Here is a 13743-nt window from a genome sequence, read left to right as displayed (position 1 = left end):
TTAACTAGGTCAAAGATTCACATATTCACATGTCCAATGTAACCGGAACACGTATACGTCAATACCTGATAGGAACAGTATGCATAAGATGAACCTGGAAACATGTTATAGTTAATTAATTGTCAATACATGGCATTTTTTTTTTTTTTTGCAGCAACATGGCAATGTTTTAACTTTTCAAGCTCATGAGGTCTACGATGCTGCTGCCGTGTACACGGGTCTCTGCAATCGGTAGCAGCATGACATAATCTACCGTACATGTTCCTGACAAGCGCCGTATAATCTTCAGCTCTTGTCCGTAAGTAGCAGCCGTAAGACTAGGGGTTTTGTGAGTGCTGGATTTCTGAAAACTGTCGTGCAACTGGCGTATATATATGCATGATGTTAGTCCATACGGTCAACTGATATATATACAAGACCCCTGTGTACGAACATACAGAGCTCTGACTTCCACATGTGCTGCGCATCGGGTCTCTGTGGCCCTTGCTTGTTCAATGTTCATGCGACCGACTGCATGTAAACCATAGGCTAAATACGTAATATGCGACCACTTTGAATTTACTTTTAGCTCTGGTAAAACCCAACGGTTTGAGTATCACTAAGGCCATGTATGCTAGCAGGGGTGGAGCATTGTTGTGGTTAGGGTGGATTGTGATCCTCAATAAATTTTTGTATTTTGTAATATATTTTCTGTATTTTGTAGTGTATTTTATTGATTCGGCCCGCTCTATGGTCTAGTTGAAACCATTTAGTTTCACCGGCCCTTTCTGAATTTCGACTTAAGCTCCATCATTGTATACCAAAGCTCCAGCTATGGATCGACAGAGTAGATCCACAGTGAAGCAGATTCATCAGTGAAGTTGGAGCAATAGTGTGGTTGTTTGGCTACTAGATTGGTCTCATATCCATGAATGAGGAGGTTTAGGACGGATTATTTATCATGCCCTTTGTGTTATTATAACTTGGTCCAACATTTGTGAGGTTAAATATATAATTTGCGACCACTTTGAATTTACTTTTAGCTCTGGTAAAACCCCCGATGGTTCGAGTACCACCAGTGACGGAGCTAGAACACCCCCTGCACGAGAATTCTATGTGTGCCTGTAACACTAATCTGTATTGATATCTATGAATTTTTACTCAATAAAGAACTAATCTATATTGCCATCGGAGTATTTTAGGTGTACCTGTGATACCCAAAATACCCCTGGCTCCGCCCCTAAGTACCGCTAACCGTGACTATTAACCACAAGACACGAGTGCTTGCTGCATTTTTTTAACAAAAAAATTATAATTTTTTATCTCTATAGCAACATAGAGTCATGACGTCAAGCATATATATTATCATTTCAACTGGGAGTCATGGCCTCAGTTTACACTAGTGCTAGCTACGTGATGACAAGGCAAAACAATTCGAGCTGCATTCATATACTAGCACGGATGATTTGTGGGAATAGATGTCACAAAGAGGAACCTCTCGGTCTAAAACTTCATCACAGCTCTTTTGGAAGAGATCATATTACATCAACAATGTGTCGGGAGAGAGACTTCTGCAAAGATGAAGTAATTCGGACCTTCTAGGGGTGGGGAGGGTGGGACAGGTGATCTGAAGAAACTATCTTATGTTTTGCGTGCATGGGCCTGCAACCGAAGCATGCATGGAAACAACTCATAATGACGCAACGCGCGTAACCATTTCACAAAGCAAGAGGGAGAAAATTCTTTTCGATTTGATGGGAGCTGCTGGCTGCTTCTGCTGACCTTTTATCGATCGGTCTTTTTCTCAGAGTCCCATCACTAGTTTTCTCAAGCAGGATGCAGACAGACACCAGACGAAAGTCGTTCACTGCAAGCATATCCCTGCGAGCAGAGGACAAGCTAGCTGCTACATGACAACCTGCATGAACTCACCCAATCATTGTATATCTTATATGATGTGTACGTATTATGCTGCGTCTATACAATGAAAAGTTGTCGTCTGATGCTGCACCACCTAACCGACCATGCATCAACCATGCACGAAAGGAGTATTTGCTTCTGAATTCTACCATATACATACATGACTCTGTAGGGAGCTCAGTCATAGCCTTCTATAGTGCAGCACTTACTGTATTACATATAGAGGAAAATATACTCAAATTTAAACCAGTGGTTGCAGACAGGTTAGTCTTCGATAATTGAATTGTTTCCTTGGAACATGGGAAAATTCCGGGTAGGATTATATACAGGGGAGCATAGAAGTATCTTGCTTGTGCCGTATGGACACAACAATATACTACGAGTGGTCTTCTACCGGTACTAGCTCGTAACTGTCTGAATTCCCAGCAACAGCAAGTCAGCATGAACAAGTAGACATTATCATACTATATAGTCCTCAATTAATTTCTTTCAGCGGGACAAGAACCATGCTACACTCTACCTGAAAACCCCATCCTCTTGCGTGTGTAGACCGACAAAGTCTCTCTTCTGAAACTCTGCAAGGCGCTGCATATACATATACTCTGCACTCTGCAGAGAAAAGGCAAACCCATACAGCCTACATATAACGAGACAGAGACCACAGCTAGAAGACAAACGTCCTCACAGGAGCCAGCCAGTATATAAGGGAGCAACCCGGTGGCCACCACTTGATCAAGGAGACATTCAGCATTCACTTTGTGTCGTTGAGTGGCCAGTGATCACTTGTGCTTCAGGTTAGTAGTTAGCATGGGGAGATCTCCTTGCTGCGATGAGAGCGGCCTCAAGAAGGGCCCGTGGACGCCGGAGGAGGACGAGAAGCTGCTGCAGTACATCCAGAAAAACGGCCATGGCAGCTGGAGGACCCTCCCAAGGCTTGCTGGTAAACAAGAGATCCGAAACTGTTACACACCAGCAACTGCACTGCGGCTCCATTCAGATGATCATAGAGTGCATGCATTTCATCAGACAGGTGCATGTGCATGTGCATGTGCATGGTTCTCCCTGCATCATACCAGGTGTCCAGAGTTGTGAGAGACCAACGACTCTGGTATATGCATGACACCTGCCTGAACTCTGAACTGTAAAGGATACATTTTTTTTCCTGATAGGTTCCTTTACAACTGAGACCTTGTTACGGCGGTGCGGAGAGTTTGTAGCATGGTAGCTAGCATATGAGGAGCTGCATGATTATATTAGTGCTTTAACACTTCATGCGATGATTTGCAGGGCTGAACAGATGCGGCAAGAGCTGCCGGCTGCGGTGGACCAACTACCTGCGGCCGGACATCAAGCGGGGCAAGTTCTCGCAGGAGGAGGAGCAGACCATCCTCCACCTGCACTCCATCCTCGGCAACAAGTGGTCGGCGATCGCGGCACACCTGCCCGGCCGGACGGACAACGAGATCAAGAACTTCTGGAACACGCACCTCAAGAAGCGGCTCATCCAGATGGGCTTCGACCCCATGACGCACCGCCCGCGGACCGACTTCTTCGCGGCGCTGCCACAGCTCATCGCGCTAGCCAGCCTCCGTGGACAGCTTGAGCTCGGTGCCGATCCGGCGGCCGCGGCGCAGATGCAGGCCGGCGCCGACGTCGACGTGGCCATCCAGGCCGCCAAACTCCAGTACCTGCAGTGCCTCCTCCAGTCCGCGGCCACCACCATCGCCTCGACCGGCGGCGGCTCCGCGCCCGACGCCGAGGCGGCAGCTCTCGGCTCCGTCTGCTCGCCGCAGGGGACGCATGGTGCTAGCACCGTCCCGGTGTCTGGGGCCGGTGACCACATGCCATGCACGTTCTCCGAGGCGCTGTTGACTGTGAGCAACGAAGCCAATCAAGGGGCCCTCAGCAGTGGCGCTGATGATGATGTGTTCGCGTGCCACGGTGGTGGCTCGCTGCCGCCCCTCTCCGACGCCGCGAACCCGGCGGACGGGTGCAGCGCCACGGCGTCGTCCAGCTTCGGTGGCAGAGCGAGCAGCCCGCTCCCCTGGCCGGAGTTCTTCCCCGACGACCCCTTCATCACTGATTTCCTATGACGTCATTATACATCATACTACTATATGCTTGTACAAGTACCTTCGATAAATACGCTGATCTACGTATCTCCCTCTGAATTTTGTAATACACATATACCCTCCCTCCTAATACATACGTCCACATCTTTCAGTGATGGGCGAATAGGTAATTTCCATTGAGCACCATTGGGCAGGCGCCCCATGTAGGGAAATACAACTCCTTATGTCCTTGCACATATACGGTTTATCTCGATCGTTCATCTCTTCCATATGATACTTATCTATATTATAATTTTTTTTACCTACCCTCTAGCACAAATTTTAATACAAATGAACGGTCTCAATAAACTATATGTTCAATGATATAATTTATACTTGATGATCCCGTTGGATCCGATAGCCTAATGATCATAAACACCTCAATTAGATGGGATTAAACATTTGTTACCATCGACAAAAGGAAGATCATGGGTGTCTTGACGTAGTCGATGGAGAGCAGCGACATGGATCAGAACTTGATGTTGATGAAGCGTCCTGTCGATGAACCCCTTGCTCACCAACAGAGATGGCCGGTGATAGTTGTCTGACGCTCGGTATTGGTCTTCAAGCCACTGCACGTGCTATGTTAGATCGGGTCTCTTAGGGGTATCCACCACTAACTCTCTCAAAATCACCGAACGTGAGGCAACGACGACCCCTTCTTATGCATAGTGTGGCCTAGGACCAAGCCATTAGGTTAGTTGTTGCCCACTGATCATGAGCATGAGTTGATCAACCATTGCCATATTCTCCAAGGCAACAATTAGACTAAGATCACATCTAACATTCTCTTACTTGATCGAAAGTCTAACATCATAAGTTCCATACTCAATAGAACAGCACACTAAGATACAATGTTACGACGGTTGATAACGGCACCACTGAACCGCAGCATCTATAGTGTTTTACTCTATCTCGATAAGATATACACTTATATTTATTTGGGAGATGACTTAAACACTTACGATCCTTTTGTGCAATTTGTTTTCATTTATCATTATGTGCACTTTGAAAAGGTGAATAACAAACTTTGTAGTTTCCAAAATTGAAAGTTTGATATCTCAATTTGTCCCAAAAGTATAGGCTGTCAATAAGTCTTATGCTGGTACTAATTTTGAGATAAGCCTTTAGCAGAGAATAATTAGAATAAATATGGTACATTACACTTATTTGCTGAACATAATACTTAATTATTATAGGCTGAACATCAATGATTTGATTATGGATCATCTTTCACAATGTCATGTATTTGGCAGTACACTTGACATGTCGTTACTTGAAGCAAAATTACACTTTGACATAATAGGTTATGGGATAGAATCTTAAGTCAAAAGAACATTTTCTTATTCTTAAACCACAACAGTCTAATATGGATTTCTTATTATTCAACAGCTTTATAATATGTCACAAGTCAACTTGTATCATTAATGACACATTAAAAGATTTGTTAGAGCCATTCCACAATATGGCCCCTCCTGCAAAGGTGAAGATTTGACTTGATATGGATTTCTTAATATCAACACACCTTGCACAATTTGTGTCTGAATAATGCACAACTTTATGATTATGAGACTTCTCATATGTGAGCATATAATCATTAGCACCCTGATGCAGAGTTGTCTTTAGTAGTTTTCCAGTGGTCTAGTTCTGAATCAATATTGTGAGGAACCGTCCAAATAATATCCTAACTAATCACCAGGAGGATCATTATTCATAATCACAACCTCGATGATTAACCAGAATATTATCCCGGTAGTCCTGACATGTGTTCGGTGCCCAAGGATCGGAACACATTCCTTCCAACAGGTACATCACAACATAACTTAATAAAGAGCGAGTAATAAACATTTATATTACAAGTATTAAGCATGCAACTGATTTCAACAATTTACAACAAAAGCGAGCTAGGAGGAGACAAAAACCCTCAACTCCTAACTAACGAAAGAGACTACGCAGCGGAATAAAATAAACTATACAACAAAAGGATATGGAGCCACATGCCCTTAGGCTCCATGCCAAAACACTGAGTTCAGAGTAGAATGAGCTACTCCTGCTTGCCGCCCTGATCAGCAGGCACAGAGTAGCCGAACACCGCCTCTTCCTCGCTAACCTGTGAACCTGCATCAACTTAAGGGCAGCACCCTGAGTACGAAGGTACTCGCAAGTCTTACACAGTATGGGTATATATATATATATATATATATTCTCGACTCCAAGGATCATGCATTAAGCTGGTAGCAAGAATTAAGCATGGTTAAGTTAATTAAGCGGTAAGCAACCTAAACATAGATGTGAGCAACTAACTTAACCAACATATATGAAACTACCCTGCATGACCATCAACTGAACATATGTAAATGTAACAACAGGTGTATCAAATATAAATAAGTGCCATCCCGACCACCAGCCCACAAACCACCATACCATCATCCAGACCACCACCACATACCCAACAACCACAACCTCATGCCATCACCCACAAACCACAACGAACCTCTACGACCGATACAAATGAAACAATAGCATGCTCATGACCGAGAGCGCGGCAGTTCGAACTGTTTATACACCCTGTAAAGGGATACTCCTGGACCCACACGACTTGGGAACCATACGGCTTGTGCCACCCGCTAAAGTGCACACAAGAGGGTACCCATGTCAACCTTTCCCAACCAGCCCCAACCGTGTGTGACATGCAGCGCTCGGCGTGGCGGTGCTAGAACTACTCCTGGAGCAAACTAGCACCACTTACAAGCCAGCCCTCTCACACCATTGTTGTTCAGGCCCCACAAAGCAATAGCTGCGAAGGTATTCGGCTCGCCTTACCATTAGATCGGCATGTGGTGAGTAAGGTAAGTGCTAAAGCCAACTGTATCGACGGATGACCTTAAACGATGCAAGCGATCTATGGTGCTCGGATTCCTCTCCCGACCTGCCTCCCAGACTTTCCGCCGAGGCAGACGACACCCCTAACACCGCCCACATCTTGTCTCATACTCACCACTCACCATCCAACCATCTCAACATCCGTGAATAAAAGTATTGCGAACCATAAGTAAGTCCTATGCTCGCGAACAACGGAAACGCCGACGTTCGACTTCTACCGAAATACCTAAGTATTTCTAAGCATAGCGAAGACCTTTAGACATCGACATCACTTCTAGGCTTCAAGGAACATACACGAACTTGTGACCAAGGTGGAAGAATGCAATGGCATAGGTTCTACCGAAAGGTACCCGACACATGCATACATACATAAGCATAGATAACATTTTAGACTTTGAAATTTACATGGGCACAATATGATAGATGCTTGCCTTGCTGCCCTGGATCACAAGTGTGAGGCACGTCGCAATCGAACTCGGCCTCCAGGATCGTCGGATCGACGTTCTCTAAAAAAGAATAATGCATGCAATGCCATGAGTATGGATGAAACGCAACAATGTATGCCACAAGATGCGCAAAACATGAATTTTTATCACGTAGTTCACACTTATACGAAGCTAACGCAACTGGTATCACATCATTTGGAGTTTGGATGAATTAATTATGAATTTTACAAGCCTCAGCTCGCCTGATGAATAGTAAGTGCGGACTGCGGACTATCCGCACATTTTTGCGGAGGTTCTGGACTGCGGAAGCTCCGGATAATTTTTCGGAGGTTCCAGACTTTCCAGAACTGCTCCTATTTGAGGGGAAATTTGGCCAAATCGATTTGCGATATTTTTCACTCTAAATGGGGATATGTTTGGGAGAGTTTAGAGAGTCTAGAACTTACTCATCAACCTAGCAACTCGATTCCTAACTCAATTTCATCAAAATCCCCATTTTTGGTCCAAAACATCAAGAACTCATGAATTTTGCTAAAACTCAAAATCGACCAACCAAATCATGAATTATTGTCATGGGAAGCCTAAGAAACTTACCCACGGAGCTTGTGAAGGTTGGTGATCACCAGGAAATGGAGGAAACGCTCGGGAGACGATGAATTCCGGTGTTCTTCACGTTTTGACCTAGAACACCAAAAGACACCAAAATCGGTTCGAATCCTTCGGAAAAACGAAAATGAATTGGAGGGATGGGTAGCTTGAGACCTTGTGATCGCAATGGTATCATATGCATACCTTCAATCCCTCTCTTGAGCTCGGATTTTGGAAAAAATGATAGAGTGCTTGAGAGGGAAGGGGAGCTCGGGTGGGAGCCATGAGGGAGTGAGCAGGGGGGGAGAGAGAGAGAGAGAGAGAGAGAGAGAGCAGGTGGGGGCTGCCCACTTGAGTGGTTGGAGGGAGTGGGTGAGATGTGGGGCCCATGTGTTAGAGAAAGGAGTCCGTTTTGACTGCGAATTCAACTCTTTTCCCTCCCGAATTTCTTTCTCTCATCCAATTAACTCTTAACGAAGTGCAATAACATTCTGAATTACAATTACGCAAAATTAAATATAATGTTTAAAAAGCATAATTATGCTTAATTGTGTAATTAAGGATTTGAGACGTGACAAATATATGCCAAGTATCCCAGTTACATTAATTAATGAGGGCACATATTAATCTTAAGTATACATAATATTCATGATAGTGATATTGTAAGAAAAAACTTTTATTGTCCTCAATAATCAGAGTAAACTCCTTTAATATTGGACCTATCTTGGTAAACCTTAATAGTTAAAACATGAGAGGTATCACCAAGATATCGTAAGAAAAGGAATCTTTGAGTCTTAAATATTAATATCCATATTGATGATAGTTAACAAGATATCGTCTATATAAACAACTAAGAGGTTAAATTTACTCCCACTGATCTTAATATAGTCTTAAGATTAAAATTTAAGGTATCTTTATGTGAGACTCATATTATCAAGAATCAACTAGAGGAAAAACTTTTGGAGATGAAGGATTGCTAATCTCTCGGACTTTCAGTATTGAAATATAAACTCGGTTCTCCTCAAGAATAGTTTTTCTTGTCTCAGAGCTCCCACTGAAACCAACATTTCTACAAACTCAATGGTATGGCTTAGGAAAAATAATAGTAGTACCCCTTTAGTCTAGATGGAAGTTTGACAATCCCACACAAAAAAAAGTATCTTAATTTTCCCAGAATGTAACTTATTTCTGGGATACCAACTAAATATATGTGCGATTATCTTTAATCCTTCCATATATTTAATTGAGTAAGAAATTTGTTCATGGGGTTTACATCTCACATAATGAAGTATTTCCTTTCTTAATGAGATATTCTATCTCCCCCCCCCCCCCCTCGAAATATAGCATAAACATCAATGTCATAATTTTCATGAACTCTAAGTGCAGCCAATAGAGTTGGCAATATGCTTATGCTCCCCAAATAATTCATAAGAGTGTATCATTGAGAAACACAAGAAAATTACTTCTCATAATGAGAACATATATTATATTATTAGGATGGAGGGTTAAAGCATAATTTAGCACTGATGAGAAGATTCCAACAACTTCAAACATTAGCCTCGTATCTTTTCTCTAAGACTTCACTTTAAATATTTTATATTCCTCAGATAATATTGGCAACATAAATGTAGTCCTTTATCTTAGTATATCGCCAATTTTTCTTATAAATGTACTAATCCAGGGCACAATCATATTTTATTTCTCATTCTTTGTTGTTGTCGTAGAAAAAAATGATGTAATGAAGTGAATTAGAAAGGTTCCAATAATTCTTTATGTCCGAGCTCATTATTCTTTAAGCACTTTTATGATTAGTGTACTGGTAAGAACTTTTGACAAACTTTATAATGTTTTTTCATTATTGCCTGATAATCATAATTTAAACGGAGGATTGCTCCCCCATATCCTAAATTTTATGATCATAAGAGATATTTGCTTGAGTTGCTCCCACTAGTCTTTAGTAAACTACAATTTTATTGAATTTACATCAATACCTTAATCATTAATGGCTTCTCTAATGGGAGCTAATCATTATCATTATGTTTGTGTGCATAATCAATATGCATAACCTCAAGAATGGTCAATTTCTAACCATAATATGTTACCTTAGTCCTTTATTAAGGTACTTAGTAATAGCTGAAGAACTTATGGCTACATTGATAATAGGGACATATCACTGATCATTACTTTAATATTCATAAATTCTATGAATAATTATCTATCATGAAATTAATTATTTGCTGATCAGATTAATAATATGCTAATGACAAAACTTAACAATTTCAATTCGGTTCATCGTTGGGCAGAAACAAAAAGGGACTTAACATGAGGAAAGAATCCACAGTCCAACTTCGCATCACCTTTTGGGAAAAAAACGAAGAATAACTGGATTTACTAATAGATATGGCTAAGATCGCAAACAACGTTGGTCAGTATATAACCGTGAGTCATATAATCTAATCAATATGAAATCTCTAACCAAAACTTCTCGTTGGTTTAATTTCAATTAGAGAAACTATGAGAATGACATATGATTACAATCAACATTGGTTAGAATGTAATCGTGTGTCACAACATAATGTCTGAACATCATCAAATCTCTAATTAAGATTTCTCGTTGATATCATCTTAATCAGAGGCAACTTAATTATTACACAGCTATGAGCACATAAATGCTTGAGATGATGACTTAATAACTTAATTGATTTAAGAATCAATTAAATGACACAATACCATAATAATATTGGTCAGTATATGACCATGAGTCATAAAATTAATCATAATCTCATTGTCTCAAAGCAAAAAATATATACATCAGAGACGAACTTAATCATATGATCAAAAGATATGTGCATTAAATATTACTTAATTGCGGAAGCATAAACATTAAATAATATTATAATTAATGAGCGGTAAGTAAATACTAAATTGAAAATAAGGGGAAAACTTGAGCTCATAATTTAGGGCATAAGAAATTATAGCATATATAAGCATATGTAGAAAAAATTAAACAACTCAGAGGAAACATAATACTTAATTAATTAATCTCAATTGACTTATTCCCGGAATGCGCTAAATGTTATTCATGGCCTAGTTGAGAAATATCCAAAAGGCCAATCTAGAACTTATGCCAAAAAATAGGCCCATTAAATATGCATGGCATAGAGACATAAAATTTCATTAGTGGATAATAAATTCTGACAATTCATGATTATAATTAACTTTGATTAGAATACAACCATGAAAAATCAACATTAAACATATTAATGCCTAAAATTTGGTTATAGTCCTAAATCAAAATTTTCCATTTTGATTTGAGACAAAATTAATGATAATAGATTAGGAATTATCACTTAAAGTCAACCGGCATTAACTAAGTTTGTGCATTTCCGAATATCATAAGTAATTGCATTATCGGGCAATAGACATTATTAAGTCAGTGCATAAATATAGCAAAAGAGAGAGACATCAGAAAATGCACTGAAATAATAATAAGAAAATTGGCCCAACTTACGTCGGCCCGGTTAATCGCTGATACGGCACGTCACCCGTCGGATGTGATCTGACGGTCCTCCAGTGAGATCGGTGCATCAAATTGCCTTCGCCTCCCTGAAACCCTAAACCTAGCGCCCACTTTGTCCTCCGCCCTCCAAAAAAAAGTAGCCGACCACGAAACGGTGGAACGACGAAAGAGATCTGGTGACTCAAAGTCGTCGGCATTATGGGGAGAGGGCGAAAGGAGCAGAAGAAAAGTGTGCCGCTACGGGTCCGCTCACCGGCCCGCGCGTGCGACGAAGGTCGCGCACCGCTCCGTTGAGTCGGTCCATGGTGGCGGCCATGAAGACGATGCTCGAAAAGAAGAGGCAACGACGGTGCAGAGACAACCGGACTTGAGGGTCTGCGTGCGCGCTCGGGATGCCAAAGAGGGCGGGGACTCGCCCATGAAGAGAACACCATAAATATGGTGGTGGTCCTCCCTGGCAACGACGACAGTGACAAGATAAGTTTCATGATGCCTCCCTCCCAAATAAAAAATGTTTTCTAGAGTTAGAGTTCATGATTTGGGATGAGTTTTTGAGGACTGTTGTCTCTAGAGTTTTGACTTTTTTTGGGGGGGGGGGGGGGGGGATTGGAGAATTGCTTAGGATCTGCATAAGTGTTGCTTGATTTCCCCAATACCCCTCCTTCTACTTGCTGTCCGAGAGCAAAAGTTCCTAGCCATAACCCTAAATTATCCTATTCAAGTCCAGGAGCATCAACCATGATCAAAACCAAAAGAATTATCATTAGGCCGAAACAATTAGGGTCCAACGTGAACAATTAGCATTAATTTGAGAGATAAATACATGAACATAGGCTAATTGAGGCTAAACATCATTAATCAGGCGCAATTTTGGCTAGAACATGAGCTAATCATCATTAACAGAAGCATAATTAACATCAAACTTGACTAATCCGAGGCATAATTAATACTAAACCGGGAGCTTAGGGTTCATGCATTAGGCTAGGTACCTCTGATATCATTAACCGGGTGCTTGTTGTACAGTACTTATTATGAAACTCACTTGGTACATTATATGAATGCATTATGCATTATGCATCCCCCCCCCCCCCCCACTTGAATTTTGAGCATGATATTGACCAAACATAAAGTAGAGAGGTTGCTCTCTTGGGCTTTTGTTGGCGACCAAACCTCCTAACAGTGAGACTCTGTGTTCAAGAACATTGTGTGTCAAAAAAGCTTTGTGAAAAAAGAGTAACCTTAATAAATTCTCCATTTTTCTTGGTGAGAAGGTACGAGTTGATTCAGTCAGACTCAAAGGGTCCGACCTCTTACACTAGGACTGAGGATACTTCACGTGTTTATTCGGCTAGTTAGCATCGTCGGATCACATGGTTACACATGGCACATATTATATCCACCATGCAACGACTGAAGCGAACAAGTCGAGAGTGCAGCTGTCCGTGCAACGGAGAGGTGGAGTTGGTCGCAGTTGCTGAGGAATTTTTAGTCGAGAGTGCAACTATCCGTGCAACGTCGCACTGAAAGTGAAAGAGACGCTCCAAAGCGTTACTACCTAATCCTGACTAGGAAGTTTTGCTTTTTTCGGTCTGTGGATCGACCCAGAACTCACTTAATTAATAACATACATTGCATCCTTGTCTTTGACACATCTTGCGAGGTGAAATTTCAGTTGCATTTCACAAGCCGCTGCAACGGTCACAGCCGTCTGGTGGGTGGCTGCCTCGGCACAGGCCGGCCGAGGAGCGAAACGCGCCGGACGCCCACGCCGCGTCACGATCTTCGCGTTCTTCAAGTGAAGGAAGAGCAGCACGCGGAGCAGCCCAGTGGCCATCTCGCTCGATTTTTTATATTTTTTCTTTAATATTTTCAGAATACATACCTGTATATAAAAATGACATGTATAAACTACCATCATCAGTTCAACCAGCGAGAGCATGATTTCGTTCGTTAAACGGGCGAGATCTTATAGGCCTCGACGGTCAGTACACTTAATAACCGATTACAGTAACGTCTTGCCCATTTGTTGAGTGAGAACTTGATCTCGCCCGTTAATTTTATCTCGCCCAATGAACATATGAGATCTTCATGTACTGCGACATCAGACAGATCTATCCAAAAGGTCTTGCTCGTTCGATGGACGAGATTTTTAGGTATATAATTTGGTCGTGCCGACCCGGCCAACGTCAGCACGTCATTTGATTCCAGCTGAGCTGGGAGGGAGGAGAGGACAGTGGAGGGGAAAATTTACGGTGAAGCTCTGTCGGAGAAAAGATGTATGTTTTTTCTATGATTT

General features: G+C 41.9%; 1 protein-coding gene across 1 annotated transcript; it reads left to right on the top strand.

Moving 5' to 3' along the window:
- Nucleotides 1–2541: 2541 nt before the first annotated feature.
- On the top strand, nt 2542–4228 carry LOC133898245 (transcription factor MYB93-like). The gene is made up of 2 exons (XM_062338855.1): nt 2542–2839; nt 3187–4228. Exons 1-2 carry the CDS (start codon nt 2707–2709, stop codon nt 3990–3992), a joined length of 939 nt encoding a protein of 312 aa, XP_062194839.1. The 5' UTR covers nt 2542–2706; the 3' UTR covers nt 3993–4228.
- The last annotated feature ends 9515 nt before the right edge of the window (nt 4229–13743 follow it).

Source organism: Phragmites australis, chromosome 18 (assembly GCF_958298935.1).
Source record: "Phragmites australis chromosome 18, lpPhrAust1.1, whole genome shotgun sequence".
In the NCBI taxonomy this organism is placed as follows: Eukaryota; Viridiplantae; Streptophyta; class Magnoliopsida; order Poales; family Poaceae; genus Phragmites; species Phragmites australis.
Note: the sequence above shows the minus strand (reverse complement) of the source record. Positions and strands in the feature narration are given on the sequence as shown.

What these genes read in the sequence shown, in the direction of transcription:
- LOC133898245 (XM_062338855.1), top strand. Translation starts at nt 2,707, where the DNA reads ATGGGGAGATCTCCTTGCTGCGATGAGAGCGGCCTCAAGAAGGGCCCG. An exon ending in GACCCTCCCAAGGCTTGCTG is followed by an intron (nt 2,840 to 3,186) that starts GTAAACAAGAGA and finishes GATGATTTGCAG; the next exon opens with GGCTGAACAGATGCGGCAAG.